At 45.1% G+C, this 18349-nt stretch overlaps 1 protein-coding gene across 9 annotated transcripts in view; it reads left to right on the forward strand.

The window, feature by feature from the left end:
* arhgef10lb (Rho guanine nucleotide exchange factor (GEF) 10-like b) overlaps positions 1–18349 on the forward strand; it is a 131079-nt gene that overhangs the window by 22467 nt on the left and 90263 nt on the right. For 6 of the 9 annotated variants that reach the window (XM_061257622.1, XM_061257626.1, XM_061257625.1 and 3 more), the window contains exons 5-10: positions 4040–4086; positions 12113–12214; positions 13072–13196; positions 15343–15360; positions 16934–17047; positions 18152–18260. In XM_061257622.1, coding sequence (XP_061113606.1) covers positions 4040–4086; positions 12113–12214; positions 13072–13196; positions 15343–15360; positions 16934–17047; positions 18152–18260 — 515 coding nt within the window. The remainder of the gene's footprint in view (positions 1–4039; positions 4087–12112; positions 12215–13071; positions 13197–15342; positions 15361–16933; positions 17048–18151; positions 18261–18349) is intronic. The other 3 variants (XM_061257621.1, XM_061257629.1, XM_061257624.1) reach the window with 2 other exon arrangements.

The raw sequence follows: 18349 nt of genomic DNA on the forward strand, positions 1-18349 counted from the left end.
GCATGCACATTATTCCCGTAACTGCTGAAAGGTTTTCCATTTTCTTTTATTAATTTGTATCACTGCTTGATAGAGTGTCCTGCTGGATATTTTCCCTTCTCCGTGGAATCAAATGCAAGGTGATGAAGAACATGCGGACACTTTCTCTTCAGAGATTTAGATCCGTTACACTGCGTAAGAGAGAGGCGTACAGAGAGCAGCCATTCCACAAACCTCTGTCTGCGTTCTCCTGTTCTACTGAACAAAACCTGAATAATGTTTCGTAGTTAGTCTAATCAACTGCAAGTCTCTTCAGATAAAAGTGTCAGCTAAATAACAAATTATTATTATATTATTAACCAATAAAAAAACCTGTGGTGTAGTGATGCAAGGAAGTCAGAGGCTATGTGCCCTATCCTACCCATGTAAATTTGATATATTTTTTGACATATTTTTTATCCCCACTAGTGCCGTGTTATCTTAACTATGGGCACATTTTTTTTTCTAATTAAACACAGCTAGAACACCAGGTCTCATTCATTCATATGGCTCTCCCAGTGAAATGTATTTGTGAAGAGCTGGTGGCCCCTCTTCTCTGTGCATCAGTAGCACTGGTCTCTCAAGGTCTGTGATGGTGTCTGAAGGTCAGGGAAGGTATGAGAGAGAGAGAGGTCAATGCTCCCCATGCCACAGGGGGAGACAGGCAGGAGAGAATCATTAATGTTCTGCTATATCAGCGCTATGCTGGAGATGCTCTCAGGAAAAACGCAGGTAAACAACCTGCTGTTGAACTGTTGAACTGTTTCACCTGGGGAAAAATTGATATCTCTCTCTCTCTCTCTCTCTCTCTCTCTCTCTCTCTCTTTCTCTCTCTCTTTCTCTCTTGCCCTCCCTCCCTTGCACATGTGCACACACACACACACACATACACGCACATGCATAGTGCATACAAATGCGTGAATTAGCCTGAAGAGTTCAGCTTAATCATACGCCTGACATACGAGGTGTTGCCTGGCCCCCAGGAGTGTCTGCAGCAAACCTGCAGCAAACACTGTGTGTGTGTGTGTGTGTGTGTGTGTGTGCACCTGCAGTGTGTGTGTGCGTGTGTGTGGCACCCTGCAGCAAACACTGTGTGTGTGTGTGTGTGTGTGTGTGTGTGTGTGTGCACCTGCAGTGTTTGTGTGTGTGTGTGCGTGTGTGTGTGCACCCTGCAGCAACCACTGTGCTCACTTTGCATAGCAGACACTTCCCTGTATGTAAATAAATCTGTATCTCATGAATAAAGTCAATGGCAGGAACATCTCTACACCAGAGAACCTTTATCACTTACTGTACTGTACAGTGTGTGCCATGCCCAGCGTTGGTCTGCTGAACTAGTGCGGTTTCTAGGCTGAGGCTGCTTCAGTATCACATTCCTTAGTCGCCAATGGGGTGAGTCACTTCCTGTCAGCGAGGGTCCAGCATCAGGAGGGAAACTGTGTGAAAAGTTCAAACTTTCATTAGAGGTACAGCACGGGGGGGGGTAGTTCTGTACGTATGTCGAGGTAGTACACTTACATTTTTCTTTTCTCGTATTTCTCATAGTCCGACAGCAGACCGCACCAAAGACTCGACGTCAGCGTTAAATGTCGCCACTCTGCGAAAACACACTTTTCATGAAATGAAATTGGAGAGAATACAGGCCCAGACTGCTGCTCGCATGGCTTGGGCTGGAACTGAGGGAGCAGTGCTTTTGGTCATGTTCCTGGGCCTAGTCCTCCATTCTCAGGGCCAAAATAGACTGAGAGTAGAGTATCTACGTGTTGTGTCCCTTGTTGTGCCTGAGTTTTAAACAGAAAAGACATGAACTGTTCTCTTTAACCAGCCTGACAATGTTCTTTGTCACATTACAGTCCTTCGTGGATTGGGATTATGACAATGTCTTGGGTTTTATGTTTTTCAAATGCTGTTTTGGGCTTATTCCATCACCATCAGAGAGTATTTTTGTAAAAATTCAAAGGTCCCCAAAGTAAATATATTACATCTAAATTTCTCCACTTTACTGTGCTTCTGAAAGTAGAATATCTGAAATATTCACAGGGAAATATTCATGTTGGTTTAGAAATGTTTCATTAAATATTTAGGAGTTGTTTGTGCCAGAATTATACATCTGAGTCTGGGTTTTTCTCATAAAGTCCCCTTGCGGTCTCAATTTCAGTTGAAATATAAACTGGACGGTCTGTTGTACATTTCACTTTCATTATCTGTTTCTGTTTTCTGACAGTGGAAATGGGAAGTGGGAGTGGTGTGCACTGGTTAGTCGGTTCTCCTCAGATATAGTGAGAACAAGTGTTCGCTAAGTTTGTTTGGGAATTCATTGTTTGTCCTTTTTAACTGCTCCTTCTTTTGTTTTGAAAAAGGGAAGAATTGTTGGAAGCTGTGCAAGGCTGTCTGTATTTCCGCACATCTGGTTTTATCATGTCTTCGGTTTAATATTTTTAATTTTCTATATCAGGGGTGTATCCCGCGACATAACTGACATATGAAGCAGACTTTCATTTGCATAACTATCATTTAAGAAACACAGGAAGCGAGAAGGATTGGAAGGATTGCATCTTATTACCTGTAATTCATACAGATTATTTATTTGAGGATTTAACAGAAGCAGTCAATCTACTCATATGTCATAAAGGTAAAAGAACAGTTATGAAGAGTATGTCACAGATTCTCAAGACTAGTGCCACTGAGACATACTATATGCCTGATTACTGCATTCTGTAGCATTGATATTTTGGTGATAGATAATGTAGCTTGATCATGGCATTCATACAGCGCTTTTCCAGACACCCAAAGCACTTTACAGTGATGAGGGGGAATCTCTCCTCAAACTACAAACTATAGCTCCCACCAGGGTGATGTAATGGCAGCCATTTTGTGCCAGAATGCTCACCACACCAGTTGAGGTAGAGAGGGAGAGAACAAGAAGATTGTTATTGCCAACTGAATCGGGGGATGATTAGGTGGCAGGTTGAAGGAGCCATGAGTGATGCTTTACTTTAGATGGGGGATAGGTTGTGTCTATATAAAAACTATGCAATTTAAGCATAACATAAGGGGTATAGCACTCTTCGTAAGTATTCAAACACATTGCTACAAATGAAAAAATAAAGGCTTTATAAAATGGGACATAACTCGCAGCACAGTGTTACCAATATTTAATCGCTTGGTGCCAGTTCACTGGGGGATGAAGGAGATGGTTTGTTCTTTTTTTAGTTTCTGTTTGGTATTTTTCTCAAAACTAGGAGTAGGAGGTGGAGGAGGAGGGAGTGTCAGGGTAGGAGAGAAGGAGTATCAGATATGGCTCTTAATGTAAGCGTGCTATTGTGAGGCATTTCCTTTTCAGAATCTAACGATTTATTCAGACTGCGTATGACAGCCAGACTGTGGGAGGCTTTTATGGCGTCTGTAGCAAGGCTGTTCTGTTCAGAAGCAGTCCTGGTGATGCATTCTGTTCTACACAAAGAAGGGTTCCATTTTCTCATATAGAGCAAACGCGTTTATTCACATTGAGCAAAAATAGCCTGAAAGCTCTTTCAAGAACTGAAAGTGACAAAAACACTTTCCTTCTACCATATTTAGAAGACAGAATAATTTTTTCAAGTGCCTTTGTATGAATGTGTGCAAAATACATGCATTATTTACAAGGTTTTTTCTTGTTTTTAAAAAGACATTCTGAAATGTATGGGTTATACACTCAGTGAGTACTTCATTATGTATTTATTAGACATATTTTTTCAACTTATTAAGTCTTCTGCTGCTGTAGCCTATCCACTTAGAGGTTTGACACATTGTGTGTTCAGAGATGTTCAGAGTGTGTCTGTGTCTGTGTGTGTATGTCTGAGCATATGTGCGTGTGTGTGTGTGTGTGTGTGTGTGTGTGTGCGTGCACCCAAGCATGCTATGCCCCTCCTTTGATCTTACATTTTCGTATTTGGCAGTGCTACACCTGAAATTTGAATGACACAGGGCTGTTAAACTGAATACACTGAATAACACAGTGCTGTTTTTGCTCATGTTTCAGGGAGTCTCCCTGCACTTCAGGAGAACTGGACCCTACCCTCTCCGAAGGTAAGGGACGTTTCCTCTATATCTCTTTTGATTGATCTATTTTAAATCCATTTCAAAGGGACAGTGCACTCCAGTGGCCAAGCCCATGGCAGCAGTTGAGTCGATGCTGCCAGTAGGGTGTTTGTCAGCTGGACTGCTCATTCACCCCGTGTTAACCGTCATGCTAAATACATCCTGCGTCCTCTATAACCCAATGTGCTCAGTCTGTGCTGTGTTCGTGAGTGGCGGACGGCTCAGATAATGCGATTTGCTCGCATGCGTGCCCTCAGACGCCACGACTCGTGCCTGGATGCTGTTGCTGAGACTGATCAGCCACTTCAGATTTCAGTGTAGGACATTCCTGAGAATAACATTCTGGTTTTTGAGAGGTAGGCGAACTGTGCCCAGTTCTGTTTAGTGTTCTCACAAACTCTCAGGTTTTAAAAAGACCAGTAGCAAAGATGCTCAGATCGGTGTGTTCAAACAGCCCAAGGCGTTCTTTCCACACCTGGATTCTGGGTGAAATTTCTGCAGATTTTTTTGACACTGTGAAGTCTGGATAGAGGTGTGCAATGAGGGCTGTATCCGTTTATGGTTTTCATGCCACTTCTGGCATGATAGGGATAGTTATTTAATTAGCTCGAATCCCGGTCGACCGGGGCCTCTCTGTGCGGAGTTTGCATGTTCTCCCCGTGTTCGCGTGGGGTTTCCTCTGGGTACTCCGGTTTCCTCCCACAGTCCGAAGAGGTCAGGCTGATTGGAGAGTCTAAATTGCTCGTGGGTATGAGTGTGTGAGTGAATGGTGTGTGTGCCCTGCGATGGACTGGCGACCTGTCCAGGGTGTATTCCTGCCTTTCACCCAGTGTATGCTGGGATAGGCTCCAGCCCCCCTGCAACCCTGTTCAGGATAAGCGGGTTAAGATAATGGATGGATGGCTCATTTTAGCTACATTTGTTGATTAGTGCATTCAATGCAGTGGAAGACTGTTCTTGTGTCCCTGTGTGATACAGTTTATCTGCGGTCTAATCTATGAGTGAACCAGTGTTGGTGTGTACAGACAGTTCGGCTCATTTAGCCAGGGTAACTGCAGGAAACACTAACCTGCACACACACATGCCCACACATGCCCAGGGCATTTACATTTACATTGTCATTTGGCAGACGCTTTTAATCCAAAGCGATTTACAAGTGCATAGGTTCTTCCACAAGTCAAAGCATCACATCCATAACTAGGAAAATACACATGAAATGCTGTTCTAAACATATAGTTATCATAAGTGCAATTTTTTTTGTTTTGGGGGGTTAGACAAGGAGGATAGGGATATCAGAAAGGGGGGGCGGGGGAAATCAGGAGGGAGGACTAAGGTAGAGTTTGAAAAGGTGTGTTTTGAGTCTGCGTCGAAATAGGGGGAGGGATTCTGCCGTCCTGACAGTGGTAGGCAAGTCATTCCACCACTGAGGAACCAGAACGGAAAACAGGCGTGAGCGTGCAGCTCGACCGCCAGGACACCCCTGCTGTAGGAGGTCAGATTCTGCCCCACGGCGGGAGGTGTGATCATCTGGCTGATCACTCAGACACAGTCACCGCCGTACCTCACTGGAGGCCTGACAACACGACGACCGCTTTCTCCACATCCAAAAGAAGGTCTCTGCTGCAGCGCATTCTTTCACGGATCACGGTGTATTGTTTGTTCTGCTGCGTTCTTAAAATGGCAGTCTCATATTGCGGGTTACTGGCAAATCTTTTTTTTTTTTACTGTTCATACATTCTTCGACTGGTGTCATAAGAACTCTGGCAATTATATCGCAACTTTGATTAATATCCTTTCACGTTTAATGGTGAAAGTCTGGTATTGGCTCTTCCACTGTGGTAATGCTTAGGACTTCACTATGTTTAAGGATTTAGACAAGACAAGTATGCTACCAGAATAAAATTTTGGTCCACATTTAAATCCAATCACAGTTGGTGCAGTGGGTGGAGTCTTCTTCCAACTTCTCACCACCAAATACTTGAGAGATGCCGATATTATTTTTCTCTATCCAATAATGGCTAGAGACAAGTATGCTTTGAATGGATAACTCTGTCTGCAGTCTTGGCAGTCAGGCTATTCCTGTCCAGTAATCCTTCTTGTGCCACAATGTGGTGTGATATAAAATCTATCGACCGTAAAATAAACCTTTTTAAACCTTTTTAAAAATCAATTGTGCAGGCTGAGAGCGAGCAGGCTTCCTCAAGGTCAAAACGATGCTCGGTCATCATCTTAGGGAAGGTGGGCTCTTTTCAAAATAGGACACTGTTTCCGCGGCCAACCTGGACATGGGGTCGCTGAAGCATTTTCTAATATGACTGAGGAATGCAATTTGCAATTTAGTTATTCGGCTGATGCTTTTAACCAAAACGGTTTACAAAAAGGTGTGTTTAACATGCCAAAAAACACCTCAAGAGACACAGTCACCTCTGCTGCTGTCCATTTGCTTGTTTAAGTGTCTAAAATGTTCACTGTTCAATATTTTGTTTTTATTTATAATCATATTTATAATTCCCAGTCATGCACCTTAGCCACTAGGCTACAGGCTGCCCCTTCAGTTCCATTCAGTTCAGGTTGAGATCCAGCTGGGCTTCGAACCCATAACCTCCCATTTCAAAGTCTTACAGCTTAACTGTTACTCCAGAACACTGACACATATTAACGGATAACCTGTCCCTGCAGCCATTGCCTGTGACCGTTGTGTTGCCGTGACGATGTTTGCGGTTGTGTGTGTGTGTGTGTCTGTTCAGCCCAGCTCTCCACACGGTCCCCGGAATGGTTCAGTGTGGTGTCTGAACTCGCCCTTCGCCCGCACAGAGGCACACATTCCCTCAGGGCCAGTCTGGGGATGTAAACAGTAGTTTGAGCCAACCCAGGTACATCCCTGCCACTGCTAGGAGTAGTGTGTGTGTGTGTGTGTGTGTGTGTGTGTGTGTGGCAGTGTTGCATGGTACTCTGGGAACTGGGCGTACAACTCCCAAGGTCGTGGGTTTAATTCCAAGGCACTGCTTATTTACAGTACATCCTTGACTTTAGCCATATGTTAGCCAAAATTTAGCTCAAATATCCCATCTCCCTGACACCACAACCCCCCCCCCCCCCAGCCCTGAACCCCCCCCCCCCCCCCAAAACAAAAAACATCACCAAGGCGACAGGTGAGACCTCGTTGCAGACTGCGGTCGCTATGGAAACGTGAACGTTCTGTAACGGGAGCGTGTTTAGCGTTTATCGACCGGGGGCCAAGGTCACTCCTCTCTCCTGCCTGACCCCTCTGCTCCTGCAGCCGTAAGTGGGTTTCTGGAGGAGACCTTCGAGGAGCGCGGAGCTGATTACGGGCCGGCTGTGGGACTCCCCCGGGCCCCTCGATCCGGCCAACCCGCCCGCCTGCCGCCCGCCCGCCAGTCATCCATCTCGATTAGGGAGCAGAAACCCCGCGCTGGAGACCGCGGCACGGTCCGGCGATTTTAAAAAATTCCTGCTGCCGTAAAAACGATTACTTACACGTCTACCTGGGGTGTGGGCTCTTTTGGACGTGTGAATGGAGCAAAGTCAGCAAGAAGGCAGCGAATAAGAACGTTAGAGAACAGTTGGAGCAGTAAACGCTGGGAGATGCCAGGACAGGAGAGGTGTGAATATCTCTGCGGCTGCATCTGTCATAATAGAGCAGATTTATTCCTGTTTATTTCATTTGGTGCAGTTGCCATTGTTTTGAGGCCTCCGTGAAGTGTCCCTATATATGGCCTCAATTTATGAGATAAACTTTGAAAATATTTCCTGTTTATGTTCCCGTCCAGGACTTTTTGTTGGACTGCTGCTGCTTTCCTGAAATTAGCTGCAGTGTTACAGCTCCAGAATCAGTCCAGCAGGTTCTGTTCTCTGGCCCAGCAGTGACGTGTGTGTACTCCACTCAAAGAAAGGCTGGATAAAATGGCAATCAGTGCCGCTGTATCTACAGCTATACTCTGTCACTGTCGAATATCCCATGTAAATAGTAAATGGCAGGCATTTATATCGCGCCTTTATCCAAAGCACTTTACAATTGATGCTTCATATTCACCCATTCATACACATACACACACTCACAGACCAACGGCGATTGGCTGCCATGCAAGGCGCTGACCAGCTCGTCAGGAGCATTTGGGGGTTAAGTGTCTTGCTCAGGGACACTTCGACACAGGCGGGGGATCGAACCGGCAACCCTCCAACTGTCAGACGACTGCTCTTACTGCCTGAGCCATGTCGCCCCCGTGTCATGCAGAAATCTTTTTTTTTTGTGTCGTTTGGTAAAAAGGTTATAAATATATGATCTTAAACTTGTTAAGACTGACTTATTTATAGATCTAATTGGCTTGTAATCACTATCTGGACTGTGATTCAGTCTAGAGATTAACTGTCTGAAGAGTGCAGCCTGTGAAAATGAGGCTGATTCATAAAATGCCAGCATATCAAACCAAACAGTTGCCCTGGGTTTTCATCATTCACAGAACATCCGCAGAGGCACTGCACAAACAATCAGAGAGGGCACGGTGGAGTTAGCTGGATAGATCCTGAGATCAGTTCTATACTTGGTCTCCATTAAGACACACTGGTGATGTTTGTGATGTGGTTTTGAGGATGGCGTTTGCACCCACTCAGAAAACTAGTGCTGAACCTCCTTTGTACTGTGTCTGTCTGTCTTGTCTGCCCTCTGTACTGTGTGTGTCCTGTGAGTCTGTACTTTGTACTGTGTGTGCCCTGTGTGTCTGTACTTTGTACTGTGTGTGTCCTGTGTATCTGTACTTTGTACTGTGTGTGTCCTGTGAGTCTATACTTTGTACTGTGTGTGTCCTGTGTATCTGTACTTTGTACTGTGTGTGTCCTGTGTGTCTCTACTTTGTACTGTGTCTGTACTTTGTACTGTGTGTGTCCTGTGTGTCTGTACTTTGTACTGTGTGTGTCTTGTGTGTCTGTAGTTTGTACTGTGTCTGTACTTTGTACTGTGTGTGTCCTGTGTGTCTGTAGTTTGTACTGTGTCTGTACTTTGTACTGTGTGTGTCCTGTGAGTCTGTACTTTGTACTGTGTGTGTCCTGTGTGTCTGTAGTTTGTACTGTGTGTGTCCTGTGAGTCTGTACTTTGTACTGTGTGTGCCCTGTGTGTCTGTACTTTGTACTGTGTGTGTCCTGTGTATCTGTACTTTGTACTGTGTGTGTCCTGTGAGTCTATACTTTGTACTGTGTGTGTCCTGTGTATCTGTACTTTGTACTGTGTGTGTCCTGTGTGTCTCTACTTTGTACTGTGTCTGTACTTTGTACTGTGTGTGTCCTGTGTGTCTGTACTTTGTACTGTGTGTGTCTTGTGTGTCTGTAGTTTGTACTGTGTCTGTACTTTGTACTGTGTGTGTCCTGTGTGTCTGTAGTTTGTACTGTGTCTGTACTTTGTACTGTGTGTGTCCTGTGAGTCTGTACTTTGTACTGTGTGTGTCCTGTGTGTCTGTAGTTTGTACTGTGTGTGTCCTGTGAGTCTGTACTTTGTACTGTGTGTGTCCTGTGTGTCTGTACTTTGTACTGTGTGTGTCCTGTGAGTCTGTCACAACAGAGCTCTCCTCCCAGGAATGGAATTCAACTTTAACAGTCTGCCCTAACATCTGCTTTCCATCTGCCGCAAGTGTGCGACTGCTTCGCCCTTCAGAAAAATCAACAGCACAATTAAAGTCCTTCACAGGAATAATTCATTACTCATCTACTATTTCAATCAGCTAATTTGATTCAATGGCCCATAATAAAAAACACAAAATAAATACACTCAATAAATTTGGTTAACATAATTGAATGCTCTGCAATCTGCATAAAAATACAAATTTTAAAATGACACAGATCGTGTCCCATACCAGTCTTAAAGCTTCCACCCATTACTGAACCTGTAGGAGAAGTCAGCCAGTAAATGGTTGGTACGCTTAATCCTACTGTAATTTAGTGTGTGATGCGAGTTGCATTTCTTCAAGGCCAGAATGGCTGGACAGACAAATACTTCATAAGGATGCACACATTTAAAACAATCACATTGCTTTCATTGGTCTGAGCCTTTGCTGAGTGAATCAGGACAATGACTGACAGCACATTGCAGTTACTCTGGCGGGATTCTGGTCTCATGAATAAGTGTTAGAGAGCTAAAGGCTGATGTTGGCGATAAGCCAGTCGATCTGATGCAATCAGGTGATAAAAACAGATATTTGATGCACGTTCCTTCTCGATAAAGATGAGACGTGATAAAACAGAAACTTTCTGGAAAAGTTCTGCTTTTTGTTCTTGTTGAATTTTTCAATAACTTCCAGGATAGCTGTGGGTGCCAAAGGCTAAGAAATATGTTCAGAACTCGTTGGCTTCTTTGCTAAAATGAACTATTGATGCTTTATCACTTATTTATAGGAGCGCTGATGAAAGGAAGTGGAATTTATGTTGAATTATGACTTAATGCCTTGGAACGCAGTGTTCTCAGAGCGATCGCAAAGCCTTTTTTATTTGTAGCTCATTATTTTTTAAATGCTTGGAGAATTCGACAGGAATATATACTGTGTTTCACATTGAATTATATATTTTTGAGTGCAATATCAATTATATTCGCTTGAATTATGGGGGCCAGGCAAAGATACTGGAGCAGCATTGGCCAGCATGGGAGTTAAACCTGCAACATTCTGGTTGCCTGTCAAACTTCCTAGGCAGCTCCCTACTCCCCACAGGCTTGACCAGAAACATGTCTTGTGTGCTGTTTTTTATTGGCCAGGAACACCACCGGGGAAATACTTGTTTTATTTGTGGATATTGAATTTCATTCCCCTTGCATGTAGAAAATAGTTTTTCGAAAGCCAGACTAGAAAAATAAAATATTAAATAATGCATAGTGCATAATAACAGAAGAAACTGCTGGAAAGAACACTAACTAAAAAACACACATGCCCTTACACACACACTCACAAACACACAGATAATAATTTGACACTGGACCAGTCAATGCTAATAATACACAAGTAGTAAGTAATAAACCAGTAATGCCAAGCCTGGATTGTTTTAAATGATTTGAATTACGTATAAACTGAAGGATTGTTTTAAATTATTTGAATCCTGTATGAGTCAAAGGATTATTTTAAGTAATTTGAATCGTGTGATGATATTAAATTATTTGAATCATGTATGAGCTGAAGGAATATTTTAAATGATTTGAATAGTCTGTGAGTTGAAGGATTATTTTAAATGATTTGAATTGTGTATAAACTGAAGGACTATTTTAAATGATTTGTATCGTGTATGACCTGAAGGATCAATTTAAATGATTTGAATTGTGTTTGAGTTGAAAGGTTATTTTAAATGATTTGAATCATGTGATTATTTTAAACGATTTGAATTGTGTTTGAGCTGAAGGATTATTTTAAATGATTTGAATCGTGTGATTATTTTAAACGATTTGAATTGTGTTTGAGCTGAAGGATTATTTTAAATTATTTGAATCGTGTGATTATTTTAAACGATTTGAATTGTGTTTCAGCTGAAGGATTATTGTAAATGATTTGAATCATGTATGAGCTGAAGGCCCAAACCTTGGTTTAGAAACAGTGTTAGACGTGGGGGAAGAATGTTTACCACTCTGAAATCTCTCTGGAATGTCAAGTTGGTCAATGAGACTCTCGAAAAACAACTCCTGCTGACTCCACTGCACTACCAAATTGGCAGTTGCAAGCACTCCCCCCCCCCCCCCACCCCCACCCCCTTCTCTGTTCAGCCCCCATGAGAGAGAGAGAGAGATAGACATAGACAAAGAGAGGGAGAGAAAGAGAGAGATAGACACAGAGAGAGGGGGGAGAGAGAGAGAGCGAGAAAGAGAGAGAAAGAGAGAGGGAGAGATAGACATAGAGGAAGCGGGAGAGATAGATATAGAGAGGTAGAGGGAGAGAGAGAAACTGCAGACTGCAGGGAGTCCCACACCATCGCGATCTACAGCAGCAAGGCCCACAGGGCGTGCCCTCTCTCCCTCTCTCTCCCCCAGGCCAGACGCCGCTCGAACCCCAGGCCCCCGCTGAAACAGAGAGCCCGGACGTGATCTACGACGACGTGCCCTTCGAGGGCCTCCTCACTCCTGAAGATGAAGGTGAGTGCGCTGACCCGGGTCTGTAGGTCTGTAGGCCTGAACGTCGGGGGTGGTGTCAGTACCGCTGGACCCCTGCTGCCGGGCTGTATATGTGGGTTATGGACGGGAATATTGTCTGTACTCTTCACGCTGGGTTTATGTGTCACTGTGTCAGTTATGAAGGTTTTGTGTGTGTGTGTGTGTGTGTGTGTGTGCTTGCTTGCTTGCTTGCATTTCTGTGTGTTTATTTAGCTACCTATGCTATGTTTATATTGCAGTGTAACTCGTGCTGGGCTGATGAGCAGGTTGTCGTCGGATGCATGCTGCGATTTTGTGATGTGTCAGCAATGTGGTTTGTCTGTTTGTGTGTGTGTGTGCGTGTGTGTCTGTGGGTGTATATGTGTCTGTATGTGTTTGCATGCATGTGTGTGTACATGCCTGTGTGTGTGCATGTCTGTATGTGCGTTTGTGTCTGTGTGTATCTATGCGTGTGTGTGTGTTTGTGTGTGAGTGTGTGTATCTACGTGTGTGTGTATATGTGTGTGCGTGTGTGTGTTTGTGTGTGTATATATATGTGTGTGTGTTTGTGTGTGAGTGTGTGTATATATATATATATATATATATATGTGTGTGTGTGAGTGTGTGTATCTAAGCATGTATGTGTGTGTATATATATATTTGTGAGTGTGTGTGTGTGTGTATATATATATATATATTTGTGAGTGTGTGAGTGTGTGTGTGTGTATATATATATATATGTGTGTGTGTGTGTGTGTGTATATATATGTGTGTGTGTGTGTGTGTATATATATATTTGTGAGTGTGTGAGTGTGTGTGTGTGTTAGCGGCGGTGTTACCCTCTCCCCTCTGTCCGTCAGAAACCCTGATATATGAAGACGTGCAGAAGTCGGAGGGCGCGGACAACGGCTGGAGCTCCAGTGAGTTTGAGAGCTATGACGAGCACTCCGACACCGACAGCAGAGCGCCGCCCGCCCGCAGCAAGGTAAGGACCCGCGGGGTCGTCTTCGCCCGGCCCGCGCAGAATCACGCCCCTGTTTACACTAACCTCGTTCTGCGCAGCCCCGCTCCGTGTAGACTCCCACAGACGGAGGGGCGAAGCGCTAAGGGTAGCGTAGCGTGGGAGGGCGGTGTGTATCACGGCCATCTTGCATCACGGCGGTAACACATAAACAGGCCCTTCTGCACATTCCTGACTGAGTCTGACGGGGGAAAAGGAAGCAGCTGCTGAAAGATTATCAGGACTACTGCTTCTGGGGGAAATATCTGGCCACACTTATCTGTGATTAATCACGTGGCTCTGGCAGTAAGAGCAGTCGTCTGGCAGTCGGAGGGTTGCCGGTTTCGATCCCCCGCCCGGGCTGTGTCGAAGTGTCCCTGAGCAAGACACCTAACCCCCAAATGCTCCTGACGAGCTGGTCGGCGCCTCGCATGGCGGCCAATCGCCGTCGGTGTGTGAGTGTGTGTATGAATGGGTGAATGGAGAAGCATCAATTGTACAGCGCTTTGGATAAAGGCGCTCTATAAATGCCAACCATTTACCAAATGCTAAAACATCATGGAAAAATGTGACTTCTTGGGTAGTACTTCCTGAAAGATAAACACTTGACCTTCCATGTGATGCCCAAATATATTATAAATGAAGGAATTCTGAACCCATATCAGCTATGACCTTGCCAATTTGTGCTCTACTAGTAATTATTTAACTACCCCATTAATTTGTGTGATCTGATTTATTTCTTAAGAGTTCCCAAATTACAGCTGAAGAATGTTTTTGTTTCCCTATATATGTAATGTTTTAGTCGGGTCTGTTCTACAAGGAACCCACCGTGCCAGTCTTCCAGGATCTGCCCATCCTGACACTTCTAACTGCAGGCTTTCAGGGTGAAATCTGCCCGTGTTCAAAGGCTGATGCAATGGCCTTTAATCGCACTGCAGTCTGAATACATTCCACAAGGGGGCAGCATTTGCCAACAGTGTGGACGAGTGGCTGACTAAAAATAACAATGCATTAAAATGTGTTTACATTCAGAATAAGCACACACACACATGCGGATGCACACACACACACACATTTTATAATAAGAGGTAAACAAACTGTGGTTGCGTGTCTGCTAATTATCCGTGGCCAGATATTTCATAAGGTGTAACAGTAAAATCATAATTAAGTTATGTAACATCAACGCGCTGATTAAAAAATAGAAGAACAACAACAAGAAAAAAGAAGAAGAAACATACACACTTGTTCTTGGGTGTGAAATAACTACGACTGTGTTTCAAAGCATACGAGCGTACTTCTCATACTAAATTTCAGCCTGATTTTCGCGGGGATGAAGTACGAGTAGTACGCTAAGTATGCGGCTTCGAACACAGCCCATAACTAATGTAATGAGTCGCTGGTGGTTTCATTGCACTTGCAGCAGCCAGCGCTTAATCTCTCAGACAGCCGTTAAACTGCCGGGAGGATCAGACACGGCCTCCCTCAGCGATGTGCAGCCCAGCTGGTGCCTAACACGGCGAACCGCTGCCATCGCTGTCCAAGCCAGCGGAGAGGCAGAAGTCTCTTTCAGTTCTACTTCCCCTCCACGGACTTCCCCCTCCGTTTCACATGCCCCTTTCCCGAGTGGCGTGCCGCAGAACGAGTCTCTCCGTCTCAGTCTCTTCTGTGCCGCCCTTGACGCACTCTCTCCTCCGCACGGCCCCAGGTCCAGCTCTCCCTCTCCCGGCCGGCTCACTCCCTCAGCTCTCGGTCTCTATCCGAGGCCCCGTGGTGGTGTAGCTCAACCGGTCTCCCACAGGCAAGTGTGCAACATCGAGTTGTTGCGTCGTAGGCTAGCGCAGTGCTAATCCCCCCTACCCCCGATTTAGGGTAGAAATGCTGGTAGCTTTTCAGGCATTGTGACATACCGTAGCTCTCGGGTGTTTGTCAGATCGAGCCGTGTGCTCTGCAGACGCTTCAGTAAAGTTTGTCTGAAATTGAAATGTTTATAATGCTCTTACCTTGTTATTTGCTCTTTGTGTTACGTTGTGCTGTGGAGTAAAATGTGACATTCTAAAGATTCCTTGTTGCAATTATGTGTTGTGAATTAGAGTGTGTTCTGAGAATCTTTTCTTTTCTTGACTTCCTTCAGGTTCTTCCTGACTGCTTGGTCAGTAATGGGTCTTTTTTTATGGTCTTTTTACCATATTCTTTCTATATTGTTTGCATCATTTTGGGCATGTGTTTATTTTGAAATGTTATGTTATAACACAAAGTTAAAGTGTTTGGTTTACTACATTGGTATGCACATTGCGGATGTAGTTTTATAAGATTTGGTAAGTCTGGTACGTTTGGTAAATATGTTTGGTCTCTCTATTAAGTTACCCTGTGATTGAGATGCTTGACGAATGGTTCATCCTAGAGAAAGGGGAATCACATGCAGAGTGTCCCAAAGTAATTTAAAGTGAAGTAATATTCAGCTTCTGAATATTTTTTCCTGCACTGCAAAAAACTCAATAATAACGAGTACTTTAGTCCTATTATGAACCTTAAAATCGTATTTCTTTTACTCTTTTGCGAAATACTTTAAGATGGAAATATTGCCAATGAGGTAAGACAGTTTTACCAATGGAATAAGAACATTTCACTTGTCAAGCATTACAAAAGATTCTTGTTTTAACATTAACTTAAAACAAGCTAATATGTCCTCCTTAATATTTTATGTCTTATTACGAGACCAGAAAGCTTGTTCAGACACTGACGTTTTGCAGTATGTTCTGCATAACCTGATTAACAGTTAACTGCATAAGTGTTATATTTGAGCGCCGTCAGTTTGGCAGAAACCCGAGAGCGCTCTCCTCCGAGCTGGAGACTCAGTTGATTTAAGTTTCGGTCAGTCGTCGGTGACGACAGCGCGATTCAATGAGTCACCGTTTTATTAGCATTGAATAAGTCTAGCCAATTATCGCAGACCTTCAGAATTACAAATGTGTGAGCGCAGTATTCGCCAGGTGCCGTTAGCCGACAGGATATTGGCCGTAACAAAGATGCCCGGTCATTTGGCACGCACTTAAACTCGCAAAATAGTCAATTAACACACGCTGTCATTATGAAGCCAATTGCTTCCATCGCTTTTCAGGATTTTTTTTTTTTCATTTTGGCTTGGCACCACTTCTGCTCTTTCCGCAAGCCTGCCTTCTTGCTGTCACTGAAATAAAAGCATTGTCAGACAAAAGGGATATTGTGTGAACCATAAGCTAGTGTTCATTTCAAATTCGGATGCGTAAGGCACTCGAGATTTCAGCCGTGTTTGAGTCCTGTGGCTAGTCCCCATTAACCCTCGTTGTCTGAGAAGCGCTGCATGCTGGGATGATTTGAACTGAATGATAAGAAGCTGTTCCCCGTAAGCGTTTGCTGCCTCAGTCTCTGTGCACCGCCCTGCGGACGACTGACCTAGTGTCCGTCTCAGCCTGTGTCTCGTTGTTCTTTTACATCCTGTGACTCACCGGCCTTGCCTGTCTTGCCTTGACACTTTCCTCTTTTTTTTCTCTCCCTCCATCTCCATCTCCATCTCCATCTCCATATTTGTCTCCGTTTCTGTTTTTTGTGTCTCTACCTCTCCACCCTGCACACGCTACTCCCCTCACCTGATCCACGTCCCCCTCACCCCCCCCTCACCCCCACCCCCCCACCCCCACCCCGCTTACGTCTGCGCGCACCGCTGCCATGGCAACGCCCCGCAGCTGCCTCCAGATGTTCGCCGGCTGAAGGAGCGTTGCGCCAAGACCAAGCGCGAGCTGGCTATGAGGCTCGGGGGCAGAGACGTCACCCAGATCAGGCAGAGCTATGACACCAAGGTACCTCTCCTGGGGGGGGCGGTTGGGCAGGACGCGGTCCCGCCACCGCGGACCCCTGCCGTGTGTTTGTGTGTGCGTGTCACCGGCCCCCATCTGTCCGGCTGCTCCGTCAGCTCCGCCCCGGGTCACTTTCAGTTTACACGAGCGCGGCTACTCAGGAAGACAGAAATAGAAAAAAATAAAAATAAAAAAAACAGGAAATAGGGAATTTGGGAAAGTGCTAAATCTGAATTCCCCCAAAAAAACAGCAAATGTGCTAAAAATATGTTTTTAAAAATCCCCAGTGGTTTAAAAAAAACGTGCAGCGAGAAAAAGCTCTCCAGTGGTAAGAGGTTCTGATGGTCAGCCTGCTGTGTTATGCCAGTTAATCAGGGACGATGACACTGGCCTTCTGAATTGCCCGTATTTCTGTCGATAATGTTAGTGATGCTGCGTACGCTGCTGTGTTTCTCAGATCAGAAACTGCGAAAGCTGTTTGAAAGCCTCGCAGCCTCGAAAAGAAGCTGCGTGTCCCGAGTTTCCTCCTCCAAAGCAGAAACTGGGGACACATTAATATTCTCTTTTAAGACATAAATACCCAGAGAAAGTGGCACAGAGGCGTCGGCAAGTACTCCAAGTGAATTATTGTGGATCCTGGAGTTGCGCATGAAATGGCTTTTCCGCTGAGTTACTGCGGACGGGAGTCCGCCCGGTTTTTTAAAGTCGGGGACTTTCCGGAGAAACGAGGGGCGGAAGCGCACTCCACTCTCCTTGCCTGTGGAGACAGAGCGGGCACCTTTGGCACAGCCGTCCTGTCCGGTCCCACATTCTCCACCGCTGAGAGCCGGAGCGGTTCTGATAAGTCTGATCCCGTCCCACGGCTCGGTGGCTGAAGCCCCTCCGCTCAGATCTTCCGTAGAAAGCGGAATAGGAACTCTGAGAGGGGAATCCACTACCCAAACCCGCTATTCCGTCTCGCGGACCTCTCGGAACAGAAGCACGTCCTCCCAGATCAACGTGCCTGACCTCCTTTTTCTCTCCTTCTCTCTCTCTCTCTCTCTATCTGCCTCTTTATCTATCGTTTCATCTCCCCGTTTTGCCGTGGTCTTCCCACGCTAATCCCAGGTGCAGCAGCTGATGAAGGCAGCCAGGAACGGGACTAAAGATGGGATTGAGAAGACCAGGATAGCCATGCTACGTAAGGTGGCCTTCCTGCACAAGAAGGACAACTCGGGTAATCCCCACGTCTGCGCCTGTCTCTGCGCCGAGAGCTGGCCTGAACTTTGACCCTCTGTACCAGCCGCAGGGCGCGCTGCTCTGTTG

This window comes from Conger conger, chromosome 10 (assembly GCF_963514075.1).
Source record: "Conger conger chromosome 10, fConCon1.1, whole genome shotgun sequence".
Taxonomy (NCBI): domain Eukaryota; kingdom Metazoa; phylum Chordata; class Actinopteri; order Anguilliformes; family Congridae; genus Conger; species Conger conger.